Source organism: Geotrypetes seraphini, chromosome 3 (assembly GCF_902459505.1).
Source record: "Geotrypetes seraphini chromosome 3, aGeoSer1.1, whole genome shotgun sequence".
NCBI classification, from domain to species: Eukaryota; Metazoa; Chordata; class Amphibia; order Gymnophiona; family Dermophiidae; genus Geotrypetes; species Geotrypetes seraphini.
Window position 1 is genome coordinate 126,484,827 of NC_047086.1, and position 13,827 is coordinate 126,498,653.

General features: G+C 43.1%; 1 protein-coding gene across 3 annotated transcripts in view; it reads left to right on the forward strand.

Annotated features, from left to right (window-relative positions):
- Positions 1-13,827, forward strand: part of INTS9 (integrator complex subunit 9) — a 256,971-nt gene that overhangs the window by 142,267 nt on the left and 100,877 nt on the right. For all 3 annotated transcript variants that reach the window (XM_033938099.1, XM_033938100.1, XM_033938101.1), the window contains one exon: positions 3,002-3,136. In XM_033938099.1, the coding sequence (XP_033793990.1) occupies positions 3,002-3,136 (135 nt within the window). The remainder of the gene's footprint in view (positions 1-3,001; positions 3,137-13,827) is intronic.

Below are 13,827 nucleotides of genomic sequence, written 5' to 3' on the forward strand. Positions count from 1 at the left end.
GGCAGGGCAAGTAGGGATTAAAAATAAAACAAAAAATATTATAATGCATCTATATTGCTTGGCCACTAGTCGGCAAGTCTGAGAGGCCCAAACCGGACATTATAACTGTGGGGTGATGCCGCCCTTCACCTCCAGCCTGTCTACCAAACATGGAGGCGACAGCAGACGCACAGTAAATGCCACAGGCTTCCAAGAGAAGGGAAGGAAAAGAGAAACCAGACCATGGAAGGAGAGAGAAGGGAAGGAGACAGATGCCAGACCAGGAGCAAGGAAGGAGAGAAACTGCCAGATAATGGAGGAGGGAGGGGGGAGATAGAAGAGAAGGAGAGGAAAAAGGTGCCAGGGCATGGGTGGAGGGACGGGAAATTAAGAAGACAGATGCCAGACCAGAGAGAAAGGAAGGAAAGGAGATGCCAGAGCATGGCAGGGGAGGAAGAGATAGAAGGAAAGGAGAGAGATGCCAGGCCATGGGGTTGAGTAGGAAGGAAAGGAGGCATAAAGAGAGAGAGAAAGAAAGGGCAGGGAGAGAGCAAGAAAAAGTTTAGGGAGGGAATGAGGTCTGGAGGAGAGGAAGCATACAGGCTGAAAGAAGGGAAGAAATATTGGATGCACAGTCAGAAGAAGAAAGTGCAACCAGAGACTCATGAAATCACCAGACAACAAGGTAGGAAAAATGATTTTATTTTAAATTTAGTGATCAAAATTTGTCTGAATTTATATCTGCTGTCTATATTTTGCACTATGGCCCCCCCTTTTACTAAACCACAATAGCGGAATTTAGCGCAGGGAGCCGCTGAGCATTCAGCGCAGCTCCCTGCGCTAAAAACTGCTATTGTGGTTTAGTAAAAAGGGAAGAGGGGTATATTTGTCTATTTTTGTATGGTTGTTACTGAGGTGACAGTGCATAGAGTCATAGACCTCTTTGAAAAAAACCCAGAATAGGAATGATAATTAACATTTTCTCAGCGTACAGTGTGCTTTTTTTTTATTTTATTGTTGGTAGATCATTTTACTTGGTCATTTTAAAAGTAGCTCGCAAGCCCAAAAAGTGTGGGCACCCCTGCTCTATATGATATATCAGTATTCTGAATGAGGTTTCTGCTTTTGCCATTTCTGCCCGCAGATTGTTGTGGGTTAAGCAGTGGATGGGAGATTCAAGGCTACCCTGAACAAATTACCCTTCAAGGGTCAATTGGTTTTTGGCAAGGGTCTAGACGATCTTATGACCACAACATGCAGGATGAAGACCCCCAGGGGGGCCAGGCAATCTAATTTTTATGGCTCAAGTACTTGAGAGGTCTTTCCAGCCAGAGGTCTTATCAAGGCTCTAGGTAACGCATCCCCAGTCATCAGGATCCTGCTCCACAGTGGCCAACAAGCAGTTATGACGCCAAGACAGCAGCTATACCTCCACGAGGCAGGAGAATGTCAGTTTATTTGGAGATGTGGGCAGAGATCACCTCAGACCTCTAGGTATTCAGGAAGGGTACAAGCTTGAATTCTTTCATCCTCTCTCAGACTTCTTTGTGGATTCTCCAGTGGGAAGACTAGAGGAAAAAGGTCAGAGTCTGAGCTACTATAGAGGCTAAAAAGATCTAGTAGCCATAGATCCTGTCCCAGATGAAGAGTTTGGCTCAAACAGATACTCCATATACTTTATTGTGCCCAAAAGAGACTCAGGAGACTGATCTGAACACAGTCTCCTGAGGTCACATTGACTGATCTGAACACAGTCAATGCTACCCTCAAGATACCGTGCTTCCATATAGAAACTGTGAGGTCAGTCATTGCCTCGGTGGAGCCAGGGGAATTTCTCTCCTCTCTGGATCTGACAGTGGTGTATCTGCAAATTCTCATCTTCCCAGATCACAGGAAGTTCTTGAGGTTCCACGTTCTGGAGCAACATTATCATTTCTTGACCCTGTTGTTTGGGCTGGCCACTGCACCATGCACCTTCACCAAGGTGATGTTATAGAATGAGGGGGAGGAAGTTTTAGAATAATAAACTGTATAGATGCCAGATTCCACCTAAGCACTATTCTGCAAATACATTCATATCTTTCATAGCGTTTACTTAACAGGTAGGTATACTGGAGGCTGGGCGGGACTTACAATAATGCATAACACTAGAAATTAGGCCTAAATGCTTACACCTTACTTATAGGCATGTATTTTCACCATTTTGCTAGTTTTCAATAAAGAAAAGCAAGTGTGCCCTCATTCCTTTATAGAACAGGGTCCTACAAATTGACCTGAAATATCTCAAGTCCCTACTTACAACTTGGACAGTTTGTGCTAGAAATTTGAATTTGAGGAAAAATGTTAAAATGCGTACAATATTTGAATAGGATCATATCAAACAGACTTCTTACTTTTCTGCTGTTTTTGCAACCCATTACATATTAAAATTCATTTGGCCTTCTGTATGGAATCAAAACCTACAGAAGATGTATATAGATTGGAAATTGGCAATTCCTTTTTTTTTTTTTTAAACTTTATTGAATTTTAAATAATGGCAGTGCATTACAGAAATTATAACATGAAAAGCTTGCATAAAATGCACCTTAATACACAAAATATAATGAAACAACCATTTCCCCCCTATAATTCCACTATTAATACCTTAAATCCTATTTTTATTACAAAAATATATTCATATATTTAAACCTTCAAAATATCCCTCCCCCGCATCCTGGATGTGTAAGGAAATCTAAGAAAGAAAAGCAACAATTACAATACCCTTATTATTTGTTAACAAATGCAGTCAATGGGCTCCATATTTTATTAAATGTATTACTCAAACCTAAGCATTCCGCGTTCATTCTTTCATATTTATATGTATTGCACACACTCGCCCACCAGAACATGTAATTAAGTCTATCAATTCCTTTCAGTATTTAAACGCAAGAGAGAATGATTTGAAAAAGGAAAATATTTTCAATTTCTAAAAGAAGATATAGAGCATTCTACATTTTAAATCCTTTTTCTTTCTTTTTTTCAGGAATTATTTGGTGCTGTGCAAATTACCCCTCTTAGTTCAGGCTATGCACTTGGCAGTTCCAACTGGATCATCCAATCACATTATGAGAAAGTTTCCTATGTATCGGGGTCTTCCCTTTTAACTACACATCCACAGGTAAAACTGTATGACCAGAACATGTGTAGATTCTTCCTAGTAAATTAGAGGATCTTGCACAAGCACTACCATGAAAGATGTGTATATAGAAATGCAAGTAAACTGCTTCTCAAGTTGTTATGCCACCAGTTATCCCAGGACAAGTAGGCAGTATATTCTCGTAGATGGGTGACGTCAACCACGAAGTTCCGGTACAGACAGTGCAAAAGTATACTGACACTTTAACTTCTTTAGATGTCTCGAGACTGCCCATACCGCACATACGCCAATGCCTTCCTGCTCAACGTCAGCTCGCGGGACCATCACTAATGCTAGTCTCTCATCACAACAGACACCTGGGTTTTACACATAGTGAAAGAAGGCTATGCTCTTCGTCTACGAGAAAACCCTCTAAACAAACCTCTGAGAGTACAGTGCTCCCCCGAGATTCACGGGGGTTCCGTTCCAGGAACCCCCACGAATCTCGAAAAACCGCAAATATGGTTTTTCATGGGAGAGCCTGAAGAGGGCAGTGGGAGAGGGCAGCAGGAGAGCAACCGGAGCGCCGTGAGTGCAGGAAATCACTCGCGGTTCGCTCCGACCGCCTCTTCCTGTACGTCTTCCTGCATGTCAAAGCAGCTCCTGATTGGATAAGGCCCGACTTCGTGCAGGAAGAGGCAGTTGGAGCGAAATCACTCGCGGCACTCCAACTGCTCTCTCCTGCCTCTCCCGCTGCCCTCTCCTTGTCGGCAGTTAACGGTCCAAAAATACCACAAATGACCGGGACCACGAACTGCTGACCGCAAGCAACCGGGGAAACACTCTAATTCAATTTTTAGCAGACCTCCCTCTCTCATCAGGAATTCTTGGTCCTCCTGCAACTCAGTGCCATCGAACTAGTTCCCCCTCAGCAGAGGGGCCAGGGGTTCTACTACAAATACTGCCTCATACCAAAAGAGACAGGAGATCTCCATCTGATCCTTAATTTCCATGCTCTCAACAAATATTTAGTGAAGGAGAAGTTCAGCATGATCTCCCTAGGAACCTTATATCCCCTTCTGGAGAAGAACGACTGGCTTTTTTTCTAGATTTCAAGGAAGCATGTACACATATCTCCATTCTTCCAGCCCACAGAGAATATCTATGATTTTGCATAGGAACTCATCACCTCCAATATAGGGTGCTACTTTTTGGCCTAGCATTGGTACCCAGAGTATTCACAAAGTGTTTAGTTGTAGTGACTGCAACACTCCACTCTTATGACTTTCATGTATTTCCTTATCTAGATGACTGGTTGATAAAAGCGTTGTCTCCTCAAGCTGCTCAGTTAGCAAACAGCTCAACCATATGACTACTAGAACTGCTAGGATTTGCAGTCAACTTCCAGAAGTCACATCTCCAATCTTCCCAGAATCTAGAATTTATTGGGACTCTACTAGACACAACTCAAACGCATGCATACCTCCCTCAACAGAAGCTAGACACTCTATTTCACCTCTGCAAACACATATCTACTCTCTAAACCATTGCAGCACAACATGATGCGACTGTTAAGGTACATGGCATCCACAGTCCATGTTACCCCATTCACATGTCTTCACCTCAGAGATCCTCAAAGGACTCTTGCCTCTCAGTGGTTGCAAGCCACAGGTCTGCTGTCCCATACACTCAAGGTCACCTCCCTACTCCATCAATCCCTTCAGTGGTGGTTGAAACCAATGAACCGAACCAGAGGCCTTCTAGTCCATGTTCTCCACATCAGAAAATACTAACCACAGATGCATCCATGTATGGGTGGGGAGCCTACCTCAACGGCCTTTGCACTTAGGGCACTTGGAATGCTAAAGAACAAACTTTTCACATCAGTATTCTAGACCTATGAGCAATTTGCAATGCTCTTTAAACCTTTCAGGATCGGCTACTCAACCCAGTAATACTGATCTGAACAGAAAATCAAATAGCCATCTACTGTATAAACAAACAAGGAGGCACATATTTTTGCCTCTTCTGTTGCGAAGTGATACAGATCTGGTCTTGGGCCATTCCATGCAACATCTTCCTCAAGGCTGTGTATCTAGCAGGCAAGCAAAATGCACTGGCAGACTGAGCAGGTTCCTTCAACCTCTTGAGTGGTCACACAGCTCAACAATATTATATCAGATCTTCTCAACCTGGGAAACCCTACAAATATCATGTTTCCCCAAAAATAAGCCCTATCCCAAAAATAAGTCCTAGCATGATTTTTAAAGATGCTCCAAATATAAGTCGTACCCCCAAAATAAGCCCTAGTTAAGATCTGCATGGCACAAGTGCTGCCTGATTTGCTGAAAAAAAATTAGACTCATCATTTCAGCAACCTCCACCCCTGCTGTTTTAGGAGGCCTCAGAGGTACGGTATGTCAATCTCATGGTGGGAGGATCGGTGGAATTCTGCTGCACAGGGGAATGGGATGGAGGAATAGAAAGATGCTGCACAAGGGGATGGATGAGAGGGGAGGAAAGATGCTGTACATGGGGGGGGGGGGCGGTAGAAAAGAAAGAGGAAGAATTGGGGAGGAGGAGAGGAAGGGAGAGATGATTGTTGTACATGACAAAAATAAGACATCCCCTGAAAATAAGCCCTAATGCATTTTTTGGACCCAAAATTAACATAAGATATTTTCTTATTTTCGGGGAAACACATTAGATCTTTTTGCATCTCCCAACAATCGCAAGCTTCAGCATTTCTGTTCCAAACCACACTTACCTCATCGTCTGAAGTCGGATGCATTCCTGCTAGAATGGCAACTTCAGTAGCTTATCTCTATTCCACTTCCATTGAGGATATTTGTAAAGCATCAACCTGGTCCTCAATTCATACTTTCATATTCCACTACTTTCTAGACATTTATTCCAGACAGGATAGTTGGTTTGGCCAAGCAGTTCTGCAAAATTTATTCTCTGTTTAGATGCCAACTTCCCTCCATCCCTTCCATTTTAGCTATGGAGTCCCATCTGTGAGAATATGCTGCCTGATGTCCTGGTATAAAGTAGAGTTACTTACCTGTAACAGGTGTTATCCAGGGACAGCAGGCAGATATTCTCACAACTCTCCCATCTCCCCTAGTTGACTTCTTAGCATTTTACTGAACTGATGGTCCTGCGAGCCGACATCAGGTGGAAAGGCACTGGCACATGTGTGGTACGAGCGGTCTCGAGACTTATAAAAAAGTTAGTGACGGTACACTTTTACTCCATTTGTACTCCATGGATGACATCACCCATCTGTGAGAATATCTGCCTGCTGTCCCTGGATAACACCTGTTACAGGTAAGTAATTGTGCTTTTCTTAATATTATTTGTATCTAATACCTCTGCAGTATATTTGTGAGTTCAAGAAGCAGGAGCTAGACCCAAAACCCTCACACAACAGCTAGTAATGCTATCACTGGGTCATTGGCCTGTCTTTCTGCACTATGGAAAAATATTGTATAACACAGCCCAGTAATGCAGTGGTCTGACCCTGTGTCTTGTACTGAAATAAAGGTTAACAAAAAAAATTATAGTAATATCTGCTCTGAGTTCAAGCAAGATAAGCCTCACAATAAGCCAACAAGCAAGTGCAATCTGATGGAGCCTGCACAGAGCAGTTTCCCCAGCTTAGATTGCTCTGGAAGCTTTTGGGACGCTCAATTGCACGTGTACGTATACAGTTTCCACTCATTGCTGATGCAAGAGACTGACCAGTACTACTTTTGGCCATCAAGAATTAAAAGTAAAATCAGAATTTCACTAATATGAATAATTTTTATTTTGTCCTTTTTCTTGATGAAATATACGTAAGTACTTTAGGTTCAAACAATTTTTATTGATGCAAACAACAACAAATACAATGCTAAGGCACCCCAAAGGTGCTCAGTACAAACAAAGATGCATCATATATAATATGACAACAAGCATGGACAAAAGAAGAGTAACATCAACCAAACTCCCCCCCCCCCAGCCTACTTCACTTAGGGCGAGCGAGAATGAGGATAGCGGAAAGGCACTCCGAGGCTCTGGACTCTTATGAGTCCCGAAGATGCCGCATCATCCCCTCCCCCCACTGAAACCCTCTAATCCTGTCCGTGTCTAAGTGCAGGAACCTTCCCATACCCCTTCCCCTCCCCCCCAATGGTACTCTCCACCCTGCCCCACCAGTACTCTCCCAGCCCGACTATCCGAGCGCCCAGATTAGGACACCCATCTTAAGACCGCACTGCGGCCCTTTGGATGCAAGGCTTGCAGATATGGCTCCCAGATAGTCAAGAACAACATCTTTCACTTCCTAGCCCCTCCTGCATCGTGTGCCTCCCAGATGGCCAACTGATGCAACTGGTTCCGCCAATGCCAGAACACCGGAGGGTCAGGGATCGTCCAGCATTGAAGAATACATATACATAAGTACTTTAAAAACTCAAGGTAAATAATACATAAATGATTCTTATAAATATAAAGTAATTCTGAGGGAGTAATGTCATTCACAGACTTTAAAACAGACTTCTGACAGTCTCTGTTCTTTCTGCCTTAGTCAAGATGTCTCTCAGTCCTTGATTTTATGCAGAACTGCAAGGATATATTCCACTGGGCTCTACAATTTTCAAAAATTAATGTAATTTTTCTTCTTTGCAGATATGTGGAAATTTTTCAGAGATTTTTTTTGTATTTGCCCTAGTTAAGATTTTTGGTTGTATTCAAGTTCTAAAGTTGTCCTGACTGGGCATATTTATTTTAAATTGGGTTTTGACTTTTCTGTGATAAGAAGCCCCAGTGGCTTTAAGAAATAAATCCTAATCAATAAATAAATGTAGGAAAGGTGGCAAGACCATATCCAATCATAAATCTGGATTTTCAAAAGGTATTTGACAAATTACTCATGAAAGACTTCTGAGGAAATTAGAAAGTCATGGGATAGGAGGTAATGTCCTATTATGAATTAAGAACTGGTTATGTATTAATAAGATTATATTGTGTGTATATGAAAATGGATGGAAGAAATTGCATTACAATTAGTATTATTATTATGGGGGTGGAGTCAGGGGCGGAGTTTGGGTGGGTCTGGGGGCAGAGTTGATATTGTTAGGCTTAGGGGGTATTTAGCTTGAGAAGGTTGAGAAATACTGGCCTATAGGACTGAACTCTAAAACATATATCCTATTTTGTTGGTGCTGTGTTACTTTTTTTTTGGGGGGGGGGGTCTTTCTCATACTAACAGAAAAAAAAATTAAATTTGAGGAGACATGATCAATAGCACTTATTATGTTCTTATCTCACCTCTATCAATGCCCTACAAGTGCCTTTCAGCACTATATTTCAAGTCTTAAGTGCCATATAAGTACCTTTGGGCACAAGCCATTTGGATACAAGTCCATTGTTTTCTTACATTCTGAAGGGACTCATGATATCAAAGCCTCTAATCCAACCTCCTTCAGTTGTTTCAAATTTTCAGGTAATCTTCACATGCTGAAGTCTCCGTTTGAAGAACTTATGATTTCCTCTCTACAGCACATTGCTTAGTCAGTAGTCTTCTCCCATTGAAGCCCTTCAGTAAACAGATCCAGTGGATTCCGAGCTCTAATATACGATCCACTTTACTCAACATTTCCTCAAGACAGAATTGTTCTTCTTACATAAGAACATAAGAAGCGCCATCTCCAGATCAGACCTTCGGTCCATCAAGTCCGGCGATCCGCACACGCGGAGGCCCTGCTAGGTATACACCTGGCTTATTTTATAGCCAACCATATCTTTATATGCCTCTCTCAAGGAGATATGCATCTAGTTTGCTTTTGAAGCCTAGGACTGTCGATTCCGCAATAATCTCCCCTGGGAGAGTATTCCAGATGTCAACCACTCTCTGTGTGAAGCAGAACTTCCTGATATTAGTCCTGAACTTGCCCCCCCTTAGCTTCATTTCATGTCCTCTTGTCCGTGTCAAATTGGACAATGTAAATAGTTTTTTCTGCTCTATTTTGTCGATTCCTTTCAGTATTTTGAAGGTCTCGATCATATCCCCACGCAGTCTCCTTTTCTCAAGGGAGAACAATCCCAGTGTTTTAAGTCGATCCTCATATTCCAGTTTCTCCATACCCTTCACTAGTTTAGTTGCTCGTCTCTGCACCCTCTCCAGCAGTTTTATATCCTTCTTTAAGTAGGGAGACCAATGTTGGACGCAGTATTCCAAGTGGGGTCTGACCATTGCCCTATAAAGCGGCATTATAACTTTCTCCGATCTACTCGAGATTCCTTTCTTTATCATGCCCAACATTCTATTTGCCTTATTTGCCGCTGCCGCGCATTGTGCCGACGGCTTCAGGGTCCTATCTATCAGTACACCCAGATCCCTTTCTTGTTCACTTTTTCCCAGAGTTGCACCTGACATTCTGTACTCGTATTCCTTATTTTTACTGCCTAAATGCATTACCTTGCATTTCTCCACGTTGAACTTCATCTGCCATTTCTCCGCCCATTTTTCTAACCGACACAAATCGCTCTGGAGTTCCTCACTGTCCTCCTGCGATCTGATTGCCCGGCAGAGTTTTGTGTCGTCTGCAAACTTGATGATCTCACTGGATGTTCCGTTTTCCAGGTCATTGATATAAATATTAAAAAGGATCGGCCCAAGTACCGAGCCCTGGGGTACACCACTAGTCACTTTCTCCCAGTCGGAGAACTTCCCATTTATGCCCACTCTCTGCTTCCTGTTTTCCAGCCATTTGCCTATCCATCTTTGTATATCTCCCTCTATGCCATGGCTTTGTAGTTTCCTAAGAAGTCTTTTGTGTGGAACTTTGTCAAATGCTTTCTGGAAGTCCAAGTATATTATGTCCACCGGCTTTCCACTATCAATTTGCTTGTTCACGGTCTCAAAGAATTGGAGTAAATTCGTCAAACACGATTTCCCTTTCCTGAATCCATGTTGACTGGGTTTCATCAAGTCGTGTGTGTCCAAGTGCTGAACTATGCTATCCTTGATCAGTGATTCAATCATCTTGCCGGGGACAGATGTAAGACTCACAGGTCTATAGTTGCCCGGTTCTCCTCTCGATCCTTTTTTGAAAATTGGCGTGACGTTCGCTTTCCTCCAGTCGTCTGGTATCTGACCAGTTCTGATTGACAGGTTTGCAAGTTTTTGCAGTAACTCTCCGATTTCGACCTTCAATTCCTTCAAGACTCTCGGGTGAATTTCATCCGGTCCAGGGGATTTGTCACTTTTAAGTTTGTCGATCTGGTAGTATATCTGATCTAAGTTCACTTCAACTGTGGTGAGGCTGTCCTTTATTTCTCCTGTAAACAGTTTCTCCACTTCAGGTATTGTTGAGGTGTCCTCCTTCGTAAAGACAGACGCAAAGAAGGAATTTAGTTTGTCTGCGATTTGTTTATCTTCCTTGATGTACCTTTTTCTTCCCATGTCGTCCAGGGGTCCCACTGCCTCTTTTGCAGGTTTTTTCCCTTTCACATATCTAAAGAAGGGCTTGAAGTTTTTGGCCTCCCGGGCTATTTTTTTCCTCATAGTCCTGTTTTGCATCCCTCACCGCCTTGTGACATTTCTTCTGTTCATCTTTATGTTTGTTCCAGGCTTCGGTTGTCTTCGTGCATTTCCATTTTTTGAAAGAGTCCTTCTTTTCTTTTATGGCTTCCTTCACCTGTATGGTAAGCCATGCCGGTTCTCCTTTGCCTTTAGTTCTCCGATCTTTGGAAATCCTCGGAATGTAGAGATGTTGTGCTTCTGCAATAGTATTTTTCAATAGGCACCATGCCTGGTCTACTGTTTCAAGTTTGTCCACCATCTTCTCGAGTCGTTTTGTTACCATGGCTCTCATGCAATCGTATTTACCCTTTTTAAAGTTTAAGGTGGTGGTTAAGGTTTTGGCATGTTTCCCTTTCCCGATGTCAAGTTTAAAGTTGATTACATTGTGATCACTCGTTCCCAGTGGAACCATGACTTCTACTTCTGTTATCGGTCCGGTGAGACCATTTAGGACCAAGTCCAAGGTGGCGTCGCCTCTTGTCGGCTCTTTTACCATTTGCTCCAGGAAGCAATCCCCTAGCACCTCCAGGAACTTGGCCTCCTTGCCGCAGTTGGAGGCTCCTAGTTTCCAGTCTATTCCTGGGAAATTGAAGTCTCCCAATATAACTACATTGCCTGTCTTGCATACTTGTTTGATTTCCTCCATCATTTCTGAGTCAGTGACCTCCGCCTGTCCTGGGGGACGATAGTAAAGGCCAATTTTTGTATCTGCGCCATTGTGACCAGGAATTTTGATCCAGAGGGACTCCAGCTTCTCTTTCCTGTCTGTTGTAATCATTCCAACAGAATCTATTTCTTCCTTAACATATAGGGCAATACCTCCACCTTTCTGCCCTTCTCGATCCCTTCTATATAGTTTGTATCCCTGTAGTACTGTGTCCCATTTGTTTTCTTCATTCCACCATGTTTCTGTTATGCCAATGATATCCATGTTCTCATGTCTTGCTATCGTCTCTAGTTCTCCCATTTTGTTTCCTAGACTTCTAGCATTTGTATACATACATCTAAGTTCCCTTCGTGTTACCTTTTTGGACCTTCTACTCTTGGCTGTCCTTACAGTTTCATTTACGGTATCCTTTACTGCTCCTGTGTTATCTCCCATGTTTGCTGTGTGGTCATCCCCTCCTGTGTCTGAGTTGTCCCTTCCTGCTTGTTCTCCTTTGTTGGCTGTGAGGTCGACCTCTCTTGTGTATGAGTAGTAGTCCTTTGTTCCTACGTCGGGGCATCCTGTTGTCCGTGCCATCGACCGGTGGTCGACTGTCGGCTTTCCCCTGTCCTTCAGTTTAAAGCCTTCTCTATTGCTTTCTTCATGTTGCCTGCCAAAACTCTTGCTCCTTCCTTGTTGAGGTGTAGTCCATCCCTTCTGTAGTACTTGCTTTTTCCCCAGAACGCCGTCCAGTTGCGCACGAAGTCGAAGCCTTCGTCTTCGCACCATCGTCTCATCCAGGCGTTGATCACTTGCAATTCCCCTTGTCTCTTTCCATCTGCTCTTGGTACAGGGAGGATTTCAGAGAAGGCCACCTTCACCTCCATGATCTTCAGTTGTCTTCCGAGTGAGCGGAGCTGGCCCTTCATCTCTTCCCTGTCATACTTCCGCCCGCTCACATCATTTGTTCCTACGTGGATAAGCACAGCGGTGTCCACTCCCCGTGCGCCATCTATGATCCTGGAGATCCTGTTGGTCACATCCTTTACTCTTGCTCCAGGCAGACAGGTGACTACTCTGTCCTCTCTTCCTCCTGCGGTGTGGCTGTCCACGTGTCGTATAATGGAGTTGCCTACGATGATCCCCATCTTCTTTATTCGGGAGTTCCTTGGGGGGCGTAGGTCCACGTCCTTGGAGTAGGGCCTGTCATCTTCCTCCAATGATACTCTTGAAATTGTTTCCTGTTCTTTGGGTGGGGGGACATCTTCCTGTGCTCTCACTATTCCTCCTGGTGTGCGGTTGTCTCCTACCTCGTCTTCATTTTCTTCTGTGTTTGCATGGGTGTCTTCTCTCCTCACTCGGGTTTCCTGAGTACAGTTTTCCAGCCCTGGGATCTCTACGTGGTGCTGATGGGCTTCCTCTATGAACATTTCTAGATCCTTGACCTCGTCCTGTTAGAGAGATAATTTCCAATTTTACTCATCCATTATATGGAAGTTCCGTACTTCTTTTCCAGACCATATTGTCTCTCTGGGACAACTGTACTTCACTGTAAACCTACCTTGGCTTGCTGCTTATATTGCACTATGCTTTTCCAAAACACAACTCATATGTTATTGTCCTTTAAATCCAACTCTGCTCAGAGACATGAAGGCATAATATTCCGCCTCACCACCCAATCATTGCAGTGTTCAAACGAATTGCTCCAGGTTTGAGTTTAACTGTTGTTTTGCTAGCTACTACAGCTATGCTTAGCCTTTGATAGAAACTGTAAAGTATTGAAAAAATCTTTCACTTAACTTAAAGAGGTAACTGGTTCTGACGTGCCATGTTTCGGACCTGCGTCAGGGAACCAACAAACAGAAGCAGTTAAACTGGAGGTGCTCACTGAAATTTATATACGATTTTTACTTAAGCCGTCCAAAACCGATTTCTTCATAGTGCAATGATTGAGTGGTGAGGCGGAATATTATGCCTTCATGTCTCTGAGCAGAGTTTCATTCGATATACATATTGACAAGTATAATGTTTAAAATTTCATGATTGTCTTTCATGAAGTAAAAACAAAAACTGCAGACCATGTGCAAGATGTAGGCACTGTTTATTACAATATTAATGCAGTATGGTAAATATACCACCTTATTACCAACCAGTGGACCCAACATGGTCCGTGTTTCGGACAACACCTTCCTCAGGGGTCCGTGGTGGATAAGGTATTTACAAACCGCATTGAGCAAATCAAACAAATGCCGTTCCGGCTCCAAAGTACAGTACAGCACTGCGTCGCTATCGCTGTCTTTCATGAAGTGACTTTTTCATATTCAAGCATTGTTCTTTAGTCACTCAACAGTACTAATCTAGTGATTAAGTTCTGTTACCCCTTCAATATTTTTTGGCCTTGGTTCTGTCAGCATTACATTGCCCATGTGTATAACTATTTAACTGCTATCTTCAGAGAACCCCTGTTACAGGTATGCAGTTTTGCTTATCACATACAGTACTAACATTTCTTGTGCT